This window comes from Polypterus senegalus, chromosome 9 (assembly GCF_016835505.1).
Source record: "Polypterus senegalus isolate Bchr_013 chromosome 9, ASM1683550v1, whole genome shotgun sequence".
Lineage (NCBI taxonomy): Eukaryota > Metazoa > Chordata > Cladistia > Polypteriformes > Polypteridae > Polypterus > Polypterus senegalus.
This window is the reverse complement of record NC_053162.1, coordinates 48,117,868-48,135,883: the sequence shown is the minus strand read 5'-3', so window position 1 is coordinate 48,135,883 and position 18,016 is coordinate 48,117,868. Positions and strand designations below refer to the sequence as shown.

Below are 18,016 nucleotides of genomic sequence, written 5' to 3'. Positions count from 1 at the left end.
CCCCTTATTTTGCATGTCAGAATATTGTGTGAAAGTAGAAATTCTGTTTCCTTGAACAATAAAGAGTATTCAATTTTGTAAATTAAGATGTTTTTTAAGCAATCTGTTAGAACAGGTGGTATTTGTGGTATTTCAATCCTTACTTCAACTTTAAGATGAGTAAAGCCTCACATGTAGATCAGGGAAGTAGATTCCAGAAGGAAGGAGCAAGAAAGCTGATAAGGTCTTTTTCCATATGTTACATATCTGTTTTTTGGAAAATTCAAAAGAATTGTATCAGAATAAGTCCACTATACTGTATACAGTACAATAGCAGGTTTATGCACTGTAAATAGGTATGTTGAAAACTTGGAAAAGCAAGTTTATATACAAATTTTGTAAACACTATAGTATAAGAGAGAGCTAAACAGAAAGCTAAAAAGACAGTTAAATCTGGGAAAAGCACTCCCCTATCAGGTGTTTTTTTTTTTTTTTGGTAAATGCTTTTTCTCTTGTTAACAATATCCCTAATCAGCTACCCACCACTACCTCCAGTTTTCACAAAAGTAAAGTAGGCAGTTACATTGCTAATTATATTTTTTATTTGCTGAGATGACATACTGGAATTGGCATTTTGATTGCACTTATCTCATTTATAGTATTTTGAACTTAATTATTATATAAAAGTCACTAAAAAATAGATGTCAAAATAACAAACACTTTGAATTTTAAAGTGATGGTTTTAAATTTACAGTAAAATAGTAGGTGCTATACCTAACATATAGGTGTTGTACTGAATATGCCTTATATTGATTTGGTATTGTTTTTGGTTTTGTTCATCTGGCTGTAGCACTTACATAATGCTACATACACACTAGTGAAAATATTTAGCAAATGACACTTAAAAAGCACATTTCTGGTGTAGATATGTACTGTGAAATGGATGACCTTGGCACTGTCCCTATGTTGCTTACAAATGTTACAGTCTGGAATTTGGACACACTTTGACCATCCATCAGATACCAATTTAGAACGTAAAGAAAGGCTTTCCGAGTACAGGGAGACCACTGTGATTGTACTGTAGGTTTCTGTTCCAACCAGTTTCACAATCAGTGTGTCATTTTACCTGTACTTATCTCATTATTTAATTATTTTAATTTATTTCTTTTGTATTTAGAAAAGATCAGTAGCGTGAGAATTACTTGCATAAGAAATGTAGGAATATATTTATTTTTAACCTTGAGCAGTTTTCAACTCCCTTCTGTTTCCCCAGTTATGAGAGCTGCTCCATCAGGTCCTAGGCCCTCCAGCTTACAAGTCTCACACCTAGACCATCAAGCCTCTCGATTAGCATCTTGGTAATTGCCTTGGTTTTGTATTCAATCATACTACATGTTGCGGCAAAATTAAATGTAAATGTGTTATTTATTTATTTTTTTTGACTAATAAATAAGCATGACTAAGTGTATCCTGTGACGAACTGGCACCTACTGCAGGCATAGCTTCTTCTTTGTGCCCAGTGCTACTCAGATATTGTTCCTTGTAACATCAAGTGGGATTAGCAGGTTAGAAAATGGATGTATGTGTGAATATTATAGTTTGTTTTGAAGAAGATCTTGTACAGTGGTGCTTGAACGTTTATGAACCCTTTAGAATTTTCTATATTTCTGCATAAATATGACCTAAAATATCATCAGATTTTCACTCAAGTCCTAAAAGTAGATAAAGAGAAACCAGTTAAACAAATGAGACAAAAATATTATACTTGGTCATTTATTTATTGAGGAAAATGATCGAATATTACATATTTGTGAGTGGCAAAAGTATGTGAACCTCTAGAATTAGCAGTTAGTTTGAAGGTGAAATTAGAGTCAGGTGTTTCCAATCAATGGGATGACAATCAGGTGTGAGTTGGGCACCCTGTGCTATTTAAAGAACAGGGATCTATCAAAGTCTGCTCTTCACACCACATGTTTGTGGAAGTGTATCATGGCACAAACAGAGGCGATTTCTGAGGACCTCAGTAAAAGAGCTGTTGATGCTCATCAGGCTGGAAAAGGTTACAAAACCATCTCTAAAGAGTTTGGACTCCACCAACCCACAATCAGACAGATTGTGCACAAATGGAGGAAATTCAAGACCATTGTTACCCTCCCCCACGAGTGGTCGACCAACAAAGATCACTCCAAGAGCAAGGCGTGTGATAGTCGGCAAGGTCAGAAAGGACCCCAGGGTAACTTCTAAGCAACTGAAGGCCTCTCTCACTCTAATGTTCATGTTCATTAATCCACCATCAGGAGAACACTGAACAACAATGGTGTGCATGGCAGGGTTGCAAGGAGAAAACCACTGCTCTCCAAAAAAAAAAATTGCTGCTCGTCTGCAGTTTGCTAAAGATCACGTGGACAAACCAGAAGGCTATTGGAAGAATGTTTTGTGGACGGATGAGACCAAAATAGAACTTTTTGGTTTAAATGAAAAGCGTTATGTTTGGAGAAAAGAAAACACTGCAGTCCAGCATAAGAACCTTATCCCATCTGTGAAACATGGTGGTGGTAGTGTCATGGTTTGGGCCTGTTTTGCTGCATCTGGGCTAGGAAGGCTTGCCTTCATTGATTGAACAATGAATTCTGAATTATTTTAGAGAATTCTGAAGGAAAATGTCAAGACATGTGTCCATGAACTGAATCTCAAGAAAGGTGGGTCATGCAGCAAGACAACAACCCTAAGCAAACAAGTCGTTCTATCAAAGAATGGTTAAAGAAGAATAAAGTTAATGTTCTGGAATGGCCAAGTCAAAGTCCTGACCTTAATCCAATCAAAATGTTGTGGAAGGACCTGAAGCAAGCAGTTAATGTGAGGAAACCCACCAACATCCTAGAGTTGAAGCTGTTCTGTATGGAGGAATGGGCTAAAATTCCTCCAAGCCGGTGTGCAGGAATGATCAAAAGTTACCAGAAACGTTTAGTTGCAGTTATTGCTGCAAAGGGGGGTCACACCAGATTCTGAAAGCAAAGGTTCACATACTTTTGCCACTCACAAATATGTAATATTCGATCATTTTCCTTAATAAATAAATGACCAAGTATAATATTTTTTTCTAATTTCTTAATAGGTTTCTCTTTAATTTATTTTTAGGACTTGAGTGAAAATCTGATGATGTTTTAGGTCATATTAATGCAGAAATATAGAAAATTCTAAAGGGTTCACAAACTTTCAAGCACAACTATGGTATTGTTATTTGGACAATGTTAACATTTGATTTAATTAACGTAAGTAAAGAGGATATTAAGCTGCAATAACATGGATGCTTTTGTATTCCTTCAGGTCGTATTGCTGGGTGAATTAGGATGGGTGACAAGCCGCTCTGGGAGCAGATAGGAACCAGCTTTGTGCAGCATTATTATCAGTTGTTTGACACAAACAGGCCTCAACTTGAATCAATATACGTAAGTATTGTGTACACTGTATACTGCAGTCAATTGAACTCTATTCAATTGAATTGAATTACTATGATGAGTTTAAAAAGTTTTAAAAAAAATTCTGATTTTGGGTGAATAATTGAAAGTGTTATCATTAATGCTGTTTTATTGTCAGGAAGAAAATACTTGTTAACATATTTAAAATTCCAAACAGAGGTTGAATGAAAGCCCTGTGAGGATAGTGTCTGCATATTTTTGTGTTTGGTTGTCACTTGTCTATATAACCAAAATGACCTGAAGAATCCAGACAATGATAAGTGGTGTTTTCAGTTAAATCGCAACAGTTTTTCTGTTGATGCTCTTCACATACTGAAACTAGCAAGGCATATGGAAGTTTTCATTAGAACATTAGAAAGGTTTAGCTGAGAACAGTTCATTCAGTCCAACAAAGCTTGCCAGTCCTATCCTCTTAATTCCTATAGAATAATAACAAGTTGAGTTTTAAAGATCCCTAAAGTCCTACTGCTGCTAGTGGTCCTGTTATTGGAGCACCATGCTTCACATTAATACAGTTGAATTGGTAGGTGCAGGTCTCATATCCTTATTTATTTGTCACTCATAGACTTCTTTTTCTGAAGCTACACTCTGTAGGAACTAGAGAACTGGTGGAGCAGCAAGTACATATAATACATTTGGGTTGCCCCTTCCTGACGAGCACTGCTGATGTGCCAAACATTCACTCAAACAAAAAAGATACAGAACTCTGTATGGCTCTGGAGTAATTTTTGATAGTAAATCCATGTCCAGCATTTCTAAGGCCAACGTTCTATAACTTCTAACTGATTAGTTTCAAGGGTACTTAGACTAATGTTGGCTGTCAAAACACAGAAGAAGTTCATGATGGCAAAGGGTAGGCTGCATGGAGTAGGAGGAGAAAGGAGGTTTGATGGCAGAGGTTATCTTAGTATTGTGTGGCATTTCTTTAGGTTGCTCATAGATAGTCACAGTAGACATTTAAGGGAGTTCAGGTCCCATATGGTCAGGAAGCATTTGAGAGTGTGAGGGCTTTGATTTTATTTGATTATTAACATTCCCACGAAATTGCTTAGTTTACCGTTCCTTTTACACAGTTAGGTAGCTTTTAAAAGTTTTAATCAATACAATATAGCATAGCAGTTTGTTTTGTTGTGATGTATTGTGAATGCAATGAAGAAGAAGAATATATGGATTTTTTTATTTTGTATTTTGTGTATATTTGTTATTTTGTGCCATTATACAATAGCGCTAACAGTTATAATGCACTATCTACGGGAAAGCAAAAGGAGTAGTTTTCATTAGTACTTGGAGAACATTGTTTATTCCTTCTGCATTTCAACATGGATGGAATGTAAGGATGGTGTACCTTAAGCATTAGCATGGCAACAGAAATTCCTATACAAAACACAGTGCCTTCATAAAGTATTCGGACCTCTTCACTTATGATAAAATAATTTAAATTAATGTTTGCCCTCATCAAGCAACAATCAATACTCCCAAATGACAAAGTAAAAACATAGTTTTAGAAATTTTTACACATGTGTCAAAAATTAAACTGAAATATCACATTGATACAAATATTCACACCCTTTACTTGGTACTTTTGTAGAGATTACAGCCTAAAGTCATCTTGGGTATGACCATTAATGGAGGGGTATTTTCAGGCCTTTCCATAGATGTTCGATTGGGTTCAAGTTTGGGCTTTGGCTGGGCCACTCAAGAACATTCACTCTTGTGTTATCTTTGCTTTGTGCTAAGGATCATTGTCCTGTTGGAAGGTGAACCTTTAGCCCAATTTGAGGTTCAGAGCAGGTTTTCATTAAATGATGTTCTGTATTTTTTAAGTTGATGGTATTAATTCACAAACATGCTATATACTGTATGCATTTGACACACTAGACGTTTTAAACTTTTGAACAAGTATTCAAAGTAAATTATGAGGGCAGGTAGTTTAAACAACGCACTATGCATTCAATAAATAGCTGAGCCAGCTTACTTTCTTTTATGTTTGATTGGTTTAGATGACCAACTGGCAGCTTTATGTGGAGACAAAATGTTTTTACCAACATAATCTTTTTCACATTGTTTGGTAAAGGTAAGGTAAGACTATTTTTGAATTTGTTGTAGTCTTTCCCTCTGTATCATTACAAATAAATGTGATTTTTTTCCCCTCAAATAGGTAGTGGTTCTCTGCTTAATCAGCCTCCAATAAAAATGGGTACATTTTTTACTCCAAATTACTTAATCAGTGATCAGTAAATTGGCTAATCTCAAACAATGACCTGGCTTTTTTGAGCTTTACGTTAATAAAGTTGTTGTGCTCCTTTATACAAATTATTACAGTACTTGAACTGCAGGCATTTTGTTAATAGAACAAAATAGACCTGCCAAGCAGACTGAGAGAGAAAGAGAGAGAGAAAGCTAAAATATTGTGTTTTACATTAAAAGAAGTATATTAATAAGCTGAGAAAAAAGAGTCTGAAGAGCCATCCTGTGCATGGGGAGGAACTACAAATGTATATGTTGCCTCCAGCTAGATTTGGAGTGGAAGAAAAGAGGCCTTGCATACAGAAAGAGGCATGTCTTTGGCAGAAGTTAAGAGAAGCTACTTTAAGGAGTCCAAATCTTGTCCTTTGATTGAAATGGACACTCATCTGAGTGTGGGCAGTGAGACAGTTTGTGTTTAGTACAGTGACTGTTATTTCAAATTACAAGAATTGGGGAAAAAAGAACAGAAGGACAAAAATGTACACTTACTGCTTAGTAAAAAAAAAAAAAAAAAAGAATGTTGCCTTAAGAGCCAAATTTGCCTATTTTAGTTGTAAACTTGTTAAACATGTTAGCCTTGCATTTTCTTGGCAATCATCTTGTGAACATTTTATTAGAATTGTGGCTTGCAAATATGACATTCATTAGCTTTTTTAGGCCATATGCACAATATTATGAATGAAAGTTTTGTATACGTAAGTTTTATTAGTTAGAAATGCTAATATTAATAAAACCCCCTTAAATAAATAGTTTGGTCACTGATCAATAAGCCTATAGAATTTCTTTTTATTGATTAAAAATGAACAGTTAACACCCATCAATTGCAGCAAAATTGTTGCACCGTAATGTAGAAGACAAGGCTTTACATGGCTGGTTATTCATGAGCTTAGTGTGAAAAATTATTAAAAGAATAAGTAACATTTTTGGTATCTGAATTGCCAATTCTAGTAACATAATATTGGTGATTGGCCAATTCTAGTAACATTGGATCTTTTAAAAGGAAAAAAACTGCAGCATCCCTAGAATATTGTAACTGTTACAACTTGGTGGTGAACCTATTTCTTCCTGATCTATAGTCTCTGTCAGTGGTCTAGAAATTAGATCAGACCTTGAGGCTTTTTCTTCAAATCAAGGTTATTGGTTGAAGTATTTGATCAGCGAGTTCTAAGCTTTGTTTTGATGTTGCGTTTCAAAGTGAGCAAGTGCCATATTTTGTATGTTTTACAATGTGTGACCAAAAGTCAAAGTTTACTGGGTCACTTCAATGTCAGTTTTCAAAGGATACGCCTATGGGCTTTCCATGTCAAGTTTTAGTCGCTAATTACTTATGAGGTAGTCAGTCCCTCCGTTATAAACTTTCTGTTGGAGATTTCCTAACTCACTTTATTGTGTACCACTGTAAAATGCGTACTAAACTAAGTACTGTACACATATGCATGTTCATATATGTGTACACTCATCGATGAATGCTCCTCAGAGGGAACACTATAAAGGAGTAGGCTACTGGCAGTTGTTTCAGTTTTTTGCTTTTACCCGTTTAAAATTTTTTTCAGTTAGAATATGTGGTTTTAATTTCAGTTTAGTTTATTAGTTTTTGTTTTGATTAAAGATTTTTTTTAAGTCGTTTTAATTAGTTTCCATTATTGATAATAACCTTGCTGAGTATTTCTGATGGGGCAAAGAAAACAAAGAACCCATTTTATCCAGTTGCTGTTTTTTTGTTTACAGTGTAAAATCTCTGCTGCTGCTTCTTTATTTTCTTTCGGGGGGAAAGAAAAAAATACCAAATATTTATTTGTTGATTAAGTGTCCTCTATATCCTTTGATTTTTTTTTTTTTTGGGGGGTGGGGGAGGAGGTTTTGATATTCTTTCAAGAGCAATCTACAAACGTGCATGGATTATTTTTACCCCCCCAAAAATTGTCTTTGAGATTTTGGTATTAAATGTCAGAATTTCATCAGCATGTTGCTTAACATAAACTAGTGTGAATTTTTATTTGTACACTGTAGGGATTGGTACTTTTATCAATGCTGCAATCACATATACTGCATAAGCTATGCAGATTGTTGTAGTTACAGGTCTAATTAATAACTTTTTCAAGTAGAAAAATTATGACTTTTTAAATCTCAGATATAGATTGTGCAGTAGATGTTTGCACAGGATTATTTCTATATTGTGCACGCCTTCCGTTTAATTCAGTTTTCTATTAGATATTATGTGCACACACTACCCACTTCTTTGTCTGGAAATGCAGTAAGGTATGGGTTTCTATTGTGGATATAAGTGCTGTATTTCATTTAGTGGTTAACTGAGCAATATATTATAGAATTCTTGAACAGAATGTGAGTTTGAAGCCAAGAAAAAAAAAAGATATTGTAAAAAGAAAATGATTCAAAATACATGAGTAACTTGAATAGTCTTGATGTTTCTGTAAAAATATTATAGATGCACTTGAGGCAGTCTTTATCTCGAAAAATGTCCTACAGCATCTTATTGTTCAAGTTCTGGATAGAGGATTTGGCAATTGTTATTATTTATTTATTTGTTTTTTTTTTTTTTTTGAATCAAAATTCAGCAATAAAGTATGAGATCAGGTCAGGTTAACCTATTGATAACACTGAAATCATAGTATTTTTGTTCTGTGTATGTTCAAAATATTCTGCAAATTTCTGAGAGTGTATCTAATTTTTTACTGCATGGTGTATAATAAGAGCCACAGCTCTCTGGCTTACTGCTTGCTCCTTCTTTTCCTACCTGTATAATATGATTTTATCTATCTATTAATTTAGAAAAGTGACTGTAAAATACTAACATCCTTGCAGTATTTCAGAACAAAAGTGTGAATGTTCATTGTGAGTTTATTATAACCATTTAAATAAACAAATGCATGCTCTGGAATAAAATCTCTGTTGCCCAGATTACAGTAGATTCTGTAGGGAAAACTGCAACATTGGCTTTCTTTAAAAGTAAATAAACTCTTGCTTTGTGTATACTTGGATAACAAATTTAATTTCATTAATAGCTTGTAAAGTTTCTTAAATACTAGGGCTGTGTATTGGCAAGAATTTTGCGACACGATACGTATCATAATACACACGGGGTTACGATTCAGTATATTGCGATATATTGCAGTACTATAAGCAAGGTGATATTGCAATTTTTTAAATGTAATTTTAGGAAAACTATCATAGTGTAAAGCACACCACTATATGCATAAAATCTGAGTTAAAAAAAAGTTTACTTTTTTCATACAATCAGAACAGAGGGATCTGCAACTGCATTTATCACAGTCCCTATAATTTCAGACATCATTGCAATACTTTTTGTGCAATCTGAGGAAAGGAATTAACATGTTCCTATATCACAAAAACAAAACCACTGTAGTTTTTGATCCTGCTTTAAAGGTTCATAGTATGCCACATTATGTTTCAAGTAGTTTTTAAGAAAATGCATAACATCATAGCACTGTAATCTGTACAAAGGAATTAACATTTGCTTACAGTATATTAGTAAAAAATAAAAGTGCTACATATAAATTCAGGCAGTGTGTGTATATATGAATTTTTCAATCTGAAGTGGTTAATAAAAGAAAATGTATTGTCCCAGTAACATGCAACATCATAACACTATATTTTTTGCAATTTGAAAAAAGGAACTACATCTGCCTATATCAGTGAAAATTAAAACTGCTTGCAGGATTGCTAAAGAAAATATTAAACAAATGTAAGAAAATACACATATATTGATAGTGAACATTTTTAGATCTTAAACCTGGATTGCACGTGTTATTACAGTTTGTATGTATGTCAGTGCTTATTTTTTAATGTCAAGGTTTTTGTAGAGGAAGATGAACTGAACAACGTCTCCTGCAGTGGAGCTTAGAGATTCCAGTATCTTCATTTGTACCTTCTTGTACAACTTGGGCACAGCAATGTCAGTGACGTGTTGTTGGGAGGGTATGGTGTCACAATGAGGCTCTATTGTATACACCATATGTCGGAAGCCTTCATTCTCTACAACACTCAGAGGGCACATATCTTTGCAAGTGAAATAAGAGTATTGAGTGAGTTCTTTTGTTTGTATGAGTTGAGGTCTGTGCTAACTTCGGTGTGTGAACTGTGTTTGATTTCTGTGGTTTTCAGTGATACCTTTTGCTTATTGCTCGTCAACATTTGAAAAACCTCCATTGGAATTTAACTCATTGTCACCCAGCTATAGAAATGGCAGACAAGAAAAAACGATAACAGTTCATATTAGAAAAAAAAAACTTTACATTTTTGTTGCTCTCGATTCCAGCAAAAAAGAAAAAAGACGTTGAAAGACCGAGCAAAAAAAGAAGAAAAATCTCGGGTTGCAAACGTATGCAAACTGCAGCATTTGAAAATGTCGAAAAAGCAGTTTGTATGTGATTCAGTGATGCTTGTTCAAGAAAGATTCCTATTAATGCGGCACTCATTCAAGAAAATGTGAGGTTTCTAAACTCTCTTGGGACCTCCCTCAACTGGACAACATGCTGAAGAGCATCCCAAAGTGCAATCACCGCATCTGTGGAAGACAGTTTATCCATTGCTGGAGCAACAGCAGGCTCGCAGCTCTGCTGCAGCTCTTCACCGAAGCAAACCGAAAAGATCTCGATGGGTGATGCAAGGAACATTGTAAATGCAGGTAACAGAATTACTTGGCCACTAACCTAGCCACAACCCTGCCTGACTGCTGTGTCTTTGAGTAGTAAGAAAAGAGCTATATAAAAGCAAAGTATTTTTTTTTTTTTTGTTTTCTTAGGAGAGTGGCAGATCCCGCTACAATAAATAACCCTGCTGTTCCTGTTTCAAGCTGAATAAAACTGATTTTGCTAAAGTACTGAGACTCAGCCTCTTGTTTTGGGGTGTAAGACAGGGAGTTACAGCGCGACGATTTTTTAGGATTTGCTTCTGTGATGCTTAACTGCAGCGCTGTGAGCCTGCTGTTGCCGTGCTCCGGCAATGGACAAACAGTCTTCCACAGACGTGGCAATCATGCTTAGGGACACACTTCAGCATGTCGCCCCATTGGGTGGGGGAGATACCAAAAGAATTCAGAAACCACGCAATATGAAGAAGAAGAAAATTATTATTCGGCTTCTGATTGATAATTGTGCTGCTCACAACATGTTTCCACATTTAGATAATGGTCAAGTTGAATTCCTCCCACCCAATTGCACAGCAGTGCTTCAGCTATTGGATTTGGGTATCATTCGTACCCTGAAAGTGTATTATTGCAAGGAAATGCTGAGAACAATTCTTGCCAACATAACTTGTAGACCGGAGGAGATTAAAATTAACATGAAATAAGCTATTGAAATGATTGCAAATGCCTGGATGCAAGTTAAAGAAAGTACTGTAGTGACAAATGCAGAATCTCATTACAACTAAATATTTTTAGATCCTTGGCAGTTCGTTGTAATGGAATTTTACCTGTACATTGTTATTTCTATTTCTTTTTGCTATATAAGTTTGTTTTTCAAAATTGTATGAAACAACTAGAGAAAATGAACAAGTGCAGATATTATTTTTGTATAGATATGATTAATAATCTGTCATTTTTTTGGGTGTTTAATTTTGCTATTTAACCTATCTGTACATTTGACTAGTGATAATAGTGATAGAGGTTCTCAACAAGGAGTGTTCTTGTTTTCCACTGTACCAATTCAGATGACATTTTCATGCTTCATTTATCTTTGATTCTAGTATATTATATTACATAATTTATAGGATAATGTATATTAAGTCAAAATTGATCAACTGTTATGCGCCATTATTAACAGAAAAGATTATTGCAAAGTACTGTTAGATAAATAATACAATATTAAAACTGTAAATGGGCTATTAGGTAATAGATATTTGCTGATTTCAAGAATAGTGATACATTTAATAATACACTAAGAAAGAAAAAAAGGCTTGCCTTTTTGTATAGTAAATTTAAAATTTTCCTCTTGCAATAATTAATGAAAGGATACACAATGTACTGGGTTAAGAAAAACCACCTTACGAAAGTTGGCAAGTTTTAGTGTCCTTTTCATATTCTCATTTTAACCTTACTTGTAACTCAGTTTTACAGTCTGCATAATTTATCATTACTATTCTGAAAATTAATTTTGTTAGATGATTTGACAGTCTTGTTTAATATGCTTTTTTTTTTTTTAAGTTTTGTTGTTTGTGAGTGAATATCATTGTGGTAGTTTAGGTGCAGGGGCTTAATTTCAGTGTAGATCAAGGCAGTGACATGATCAAATATTTGCAGATTCTGTTACCTGCCGGCAGCCTGTTAATTATTTGCATTTATTATATAGTTAAGACTTTCCCTTAGAAAATATTTCACTGTGTGTGATATTTACATGATAATTTGCACTTCTGGTGTTCTGCAGTGCTTAGTATAGCCATTAGCTATGCATAAAGCAAAAAAGCAATTTAAAATATTTCAGTGTAAATTGACATCTTTTTGAATTTAATAGCGCTTATGTGTTCTTCTGTTTGCAAGGTATTCTATTAATGTTTGTAGTATTAGGATTCACTTGCTTTTGTAAAATGTAATGCGAAACTGGTAATACGGTATCTGTACTCCAGTGGAGTTCAAGAGTTTGACTTATGTCACCAAGTTTGTTGACACCATTGATGTGTGCTGGGTCAGAGTGCATATATGAAAGCACCATTAAAGAATGGCTTCTGTAATGATTTTAAACGATATATCAAATGTATATTTTTTAAATCTATTAAAAACAAAAGGCTTGATTTTTTAAAAATATGTTAAATCTGTGAGTGTCTTCATGCTCAAAACCACTTCCAATATCAGGAAAGTGTTTTGTGTACTATGTAAAAGTGTGTCATATGAATTGGTGAGTTTCAGATTTCCAAATGCTAATTCCCCAAAAAGATAAATACAACGATTTTTTTATATTTTGTGAGTGAAGTAATATTTTAAGTTACAGAATATAATTTTTAATGATATTTTTAAAAAGTGCATTTCTAGCAAAAACATGAACATTTCTGGATTATTCCAAACTTTTCAACACTAGTGTACGTATGTGTGTCTGTTTGTGTGTGTGTCTGTTTGTCTATATATCTATCTTTCTCAATCCATACATACATCCACAAAAAGAAGAAGAGGATTATGAGACAAAACAAGCAAGTGCACGTTTTCACTTTTTTTCATCTCTAGCTCCATCTTATCAATCATTCATGTTGGAGAATAAGTCTATCTGTAATGCTAGTGTAGAGAATATATACTTTTTATGTAGAAATAGTCTGCTTGTATCTTAGATTCACAGTTTACTGCTGATCAACTCTCTAATAATGCTTATAATTAAAGTGTGTGTGGGGCATGTAAAATACTGTATATGCAGCAGCTTGAGATAAAGCTGAAAATTTTGTATATTGACAGTCAAGCAACATTGAATCAGTTTAATATGGGTTTTAAGCTCCTATTTGTTCATTAAAGTTATAATTTTGTTCTGTTTTGTTGTATTTTGCATAACCTACAGTATAATGCAGTTGCAGCAGGAGGTATTGAAATTGATCTGACCTATTACCAATTTCTCAAAGTACTCGTTGGATAGTAGTATAATCAATCTGCACTATCTTCAGAAACTTGGCACTTTAAGTTGATCTTATCCACAAATTTGAGGGTCAGGGCATGAGAAGTGAGCCTTTAAAACAAGTTATAATCACCACAGAAAAATACTTACCATTTCCCTAACTCAACAGGTGCTTCCCTACAAAGCAAGATACTGTAAAGACTGGCTAAGCTCAATAAAGCTTTTGATAATGTATTATAAAAATAAACATTTTTTTGGAACTTGCTAATGATGTATCAATGGATAATGTTGTTGAATATGTAATACAGATACTTCTGCCAGATGCAGCTCCTGCAAGTAGTGTTCATATATTGGCAGAGAATAACCAGTCTATTGATAAGAGGGTTTTTGATAATTGGCTGATTATATATCCATAGCCAGTAATGTATCAACACACAATACAGCCTTGGTGCAGTTTTGAGTTTATGTCCAATATATTGATGTAGCAATAAGATCTTGCAGTAAAACAGAAAATTAATTATTACTTTTAATGTGTTAAAGCAGCCGCAGGTGATTGTGTGGGTTTCTCATGTGTAGCACAAGCAATGTAAAGTGCTCAAGGCTCAGTTTTATTTTTGATGACATCACTTTTTTGCATTTAGGGAATTTTATTCCTCTGTAGAACTGTTTTTGGTGTCATTTGTTTAACTTTTCACATGCATCTTTTAAGTGAAAATGCACAAGTCATAAACTCTTTACAATGCTTTACAAACCAGCCATGAGGAAAAAATGAAACTCTTAATTTACAAAAGATACAAAGTGTAGGTTTTTAATCTATGTTTAAATGCATGTTTTTAATATGAATATTTAAAACTTTATTTTTTGTCTACTTTTGACAACATTATTGTAGCATTTGTTTCAAAGATACACACAAAGGTGTAATCATACATGATGGTCTTTATATTTGGATCTAGCCTGGCTGCAATTAATAAAATTGGCTTAGTATCCTTGTCACTAAACTATCCACTCATAGTGGCAAAGAAAGTACTCTTCATTGTCTTAATTTCCTTATCTTCCTTGTTTTCTTGAGTGAGAAAAAGTCGAAGTACACAATCATAAAAAATATGTCAACTGAGAGGAGATATTCAGCCCTTTAAGCTAGTTTATTTAGCTAATAGCTAAACTGTCACAATATCTTATTCAAGTACTACTTAAAGGTAGTTGATGTTTCTGCTTCAGCTATATAACTTGGTGGGGCTGAATGATGTTACAGGCAGCATAATGTTCTCCATGGCTTCTCCAGACTTCTGTCACGTGCTCACGGTGAACCTGTTCTCATCTGTAAAAAGCACAGGGCACCAGTGGTGCATCTGCCAATTCTGGTATTCTATGGCGAATGCCAATCGAGCTGCATGCTGCTGGGCAGTGAGCTCAGGGCCCATTAGAGGACATGGGGCCCTTGGGCCACCCTCATGAAGTCTTTCTGGTTGTTTGGTCAGAGACATTCACACCAGTGGCCTGCTGGAGGTCATTTTGTAGGGCTCTGGCAGTGCTCATCCTGTTCCTCCTTGCCCAAAGGAGCAGATACTGGTCCTGCTGATGGGTTATGGACCTTCTATGGCCCTCTCCAGCTCTCCTAGAGTAACTGCTTGTCTCCTAGAATCTCCTCCAGGGAGACACAGCAAACCTTCTGGCAATGACACGTATTGATGTGCCATCCTGGAGAAGTTGAACTACCTGTGCAACCTCTGTAGGGTCCAGGTATCGCCTCATGCTACCAGTAGTGACACTGACTGTAGCCAAATGCAAAACTAGTGAAGAAACAGTCAGAAAAGATGAGGAGGGAAAAATGTCAGTGGCCTCCACCTGTTAAACCATTCCTGTTTTGGGGGTCATCTCATTGTTGCCCTCTAGTGCATCTGTTGTTAATTTCATTAACACCACAGCAGCTGAAACTGATTAACAACCCCCTCTGCTACTTAACTGACCAGATTAATATCCCATAAGTTTCATTGACTTTATGCTATACTCTGATTAAAAAGTGTTCCTTTAATTCTTTTGAGCAGTATATATATATATATATATATATATATATATACATATATAGAACTATATATATATATATATATATATATATATATATATATATATATACACACACAGAACTATATATAATATAGTTCTGTGTGTGAACACAAAATGCAGTTTTTAAATGATGGTTTTTATTATTTAGGGAGAAAAAAAAATCCAAACCTACATGGCCCTGGGTGAAAAGTAATTGCCCCTGAACCTAATAACTGGTTGGGCCACCCTTAGCAGCAATAACTGCAATCAAGCATTTGCGATAACTTGCAATGAGTCTTTTACAGCACTCTGGAGGAATTTTGGCCCACTCATCTTTGCAGAATTGTTGTAATTCAGCTTTATTTGAGGGTTTTCTAGCATGAACCGCCTTTTTAAGGTCATGCCATAGCATCTCAATTGGATTCAGGTCAGGACTTTGACTAGGCCACTCCAAAGTCTTCATTTTGTTTTTCTTCAGCCATTCAGAGGTGGATTTGCTGGTGTGTTTTGGGTCATTGTCCTGTTGCAGCATCCAAGATCGCTTCAGCTTGAGTTGACGAACAGATGGCGGACATTCTCCTTCAGGATTTTTTGGTAGACAGTAGAATTCATGGTTCCATCTATCACAGCAAGCCTTCCAGGTCCTGAAGCAGCAAAACAACCCCAGACCATCACACTACCACCACCATATTTTACTGTTGGTATGATGTTCTTTTTCTGAAATGCTGTGTTCCTTTTACGCCAGGTGTAACGGACATTTGCCTTCCAAAAAGTTCAACTTTTGTCTCATCAGTCCACAAGGTATTTTCCCAAAAGTCTTGGCAATCATTGAGATGTTTCTTAGCAAAATTGAGACGAGCCCTAATGTTCTTTTTGCTTAACAGTGGTTTGCGTCCTGGAAATCTACCATGCAGGCCGTTTTTGCCCAGTCTCTTTCTTATGGTGGAGTCGTGAACACTGACCTTAATTGAGGCAAGTGAGGCCTGCAGTTCTCTAGATGTTGTCCTGGGGTCTTTTGTGACCTCTCGGATCTGAATTGCGCGATCACATTCGAAAAAATATTTCTTTTCAAGTTCTATTTGGTCCATATGTGTCAAACTCAATGCCCACGGGCCACATCCGGCCCAGCGTGTAATTATATCCGGCCCGCGAGATCATTTTATATACTGTATTATTGTTATTAATGGCCCGGGGATATGAAGCGCTGGTAACACAATAAACTACAGATCCCATAACGCAGCGCTTCAGCTGCCTTGCCTAACACTTACCGCGTTAATCAAGTCTAGCTTGTGATGCTGCAAGTTATTGCGAAGCTAGCCCACACGATGCTGAAGAGAAAAGGTGATTCTGAACATAGAGCCTTTAAAAACCGATGGGAGGCTGAGTATATGTTTACTGACATTGCCGGTAAACCCGTGTGTCTCATTTGTGGAGCTAATGTGGCTGTAATTACAGAATTTAATCTAAAACGGCACTATGAGACAAAACATCAAGATAATCTGAAAGACCTGAATGCAATGCACCAGATACAGAAAGCAGAAGAGTTAAAGAAGAATCTGACACTTCAGCAGACGTTTTTACCCGTGCAAAATCACAAAGTTATTTCAAGTGAAGCTACTTTTATGGGAGACACAAATGCACCAGTGCAACTTGCCCTACTTTTCCTGTTGTCAAGTAATGTTTAACCAAGTCAGCACTACGGTGTTCCCAAATATGCACTTTGCTGATAAACTGAGCGCACTGAGTGCACACGGCGCTTTGGTGACTTTGAAGAACAAAAAGAATTTTGAGTTGTTTCGCAACCCATTTGCAGTTGATGTGGAAACTGCACCTGTGCAGATTCAGATGGAGGTGATTGAGCTGCAGTGTAATGGCACACTGAAGACAAAGTACGATACTGCATGGCCCACACAGTTTATTCACTCCATTCCTGCAAAAATGCTCCAGCTCCGTCTACATGCGGCTCCAACCTTGTGTATGTTTGGTAGCACATATCTGTGTGAGAAGCTCTTCTCAGTCATGAAGACTAACAAAACAGCACACAGGAGTCGCCTCACTGATGAGCACCTGCAGTCCATCCTGAGAATCTCCACAATATATATGTATGTGTGTATATATTAGACTTCAGTGCTCATGTGGGCAATGACCGTGAGGCCTGGTAGGGCGTGATTGGGAGGAATGGCCCCCCCAATCTGAACCCGAGCAGTGTTTTGTTATTGGACTTCTGTGCTCGTCACGGGTTGTCCATAACGAACACCATGTTCAAGCATAGGGGTCTTGGACACTCGGGTGAAGAGAGGGGCGGAGCTGTCAACTGATCACCACCTGCTGGTGAGTTGGCTTCGATGGTGGGGGAAGATGCCGGTCAGGTCTGGTAGGCCCAAAAGTGTTGTGTGGGTCTGCTGGGAACGGCTGGCAGAGTCCTCTTTCAGAAGTAGCTTCAACTCCCACCTTCGGCAGAGCTTCAACCACATCCCGAGAGAGGTGGGGGACTTGATTCCGAATGGGCCATGTTCCGTGCCTCTCTTGTTGAGTCGGCTGAGTGGAGCTGTGGCCGTAAGGTGGTCGGTGCCTGTCGTGGCGGCAATCCCCAAACCCATTGGTCGACACCGGCGGTGAGGGATGCCATCAAGCTGAAGGAGTCCTATAGGACCTTTTTGTCCTGTGGGTCTCTGGAGGCAGCTGATAGGTACCGGC

At 36.3% G+C, this 18,016-nt stretch overlaps 1 protein-coding gene across 2 annotated transcripts in view; it reads left to right on the top strand.

Annotated features, from left to right (window-relative positions):
- nutf2 (nuclear transport factor 2) overlaps positions 1 to 18,016 on the top strand; it is an 84,212-nt gene that overhangs the window by 26,457 nt on the left and 39,739 nt on the right. The window contains exons 1-2 of one of the 2 annotated variants that reach the window (XM_039763086.1): positions 1,253 to 1,337; positions 3,307 to 3,428. In XM_039763086.1, the coding sequence (XP_039619020.1) occupies positions 3,330 to 3,428 (99 nt within the window). In that variant the 5' untranslated portion in view covers positions 1,253 to 1,337; positions 3,307 to 3,329. Of the gene's footprint in view, positions 1 to 1,252; positions 1,338 to 3,306; positions 3,429 to 18,016 lie in introns of those variants that run through there. The other variant, XM_039763085.1, reaches the window with a different exon arrangement.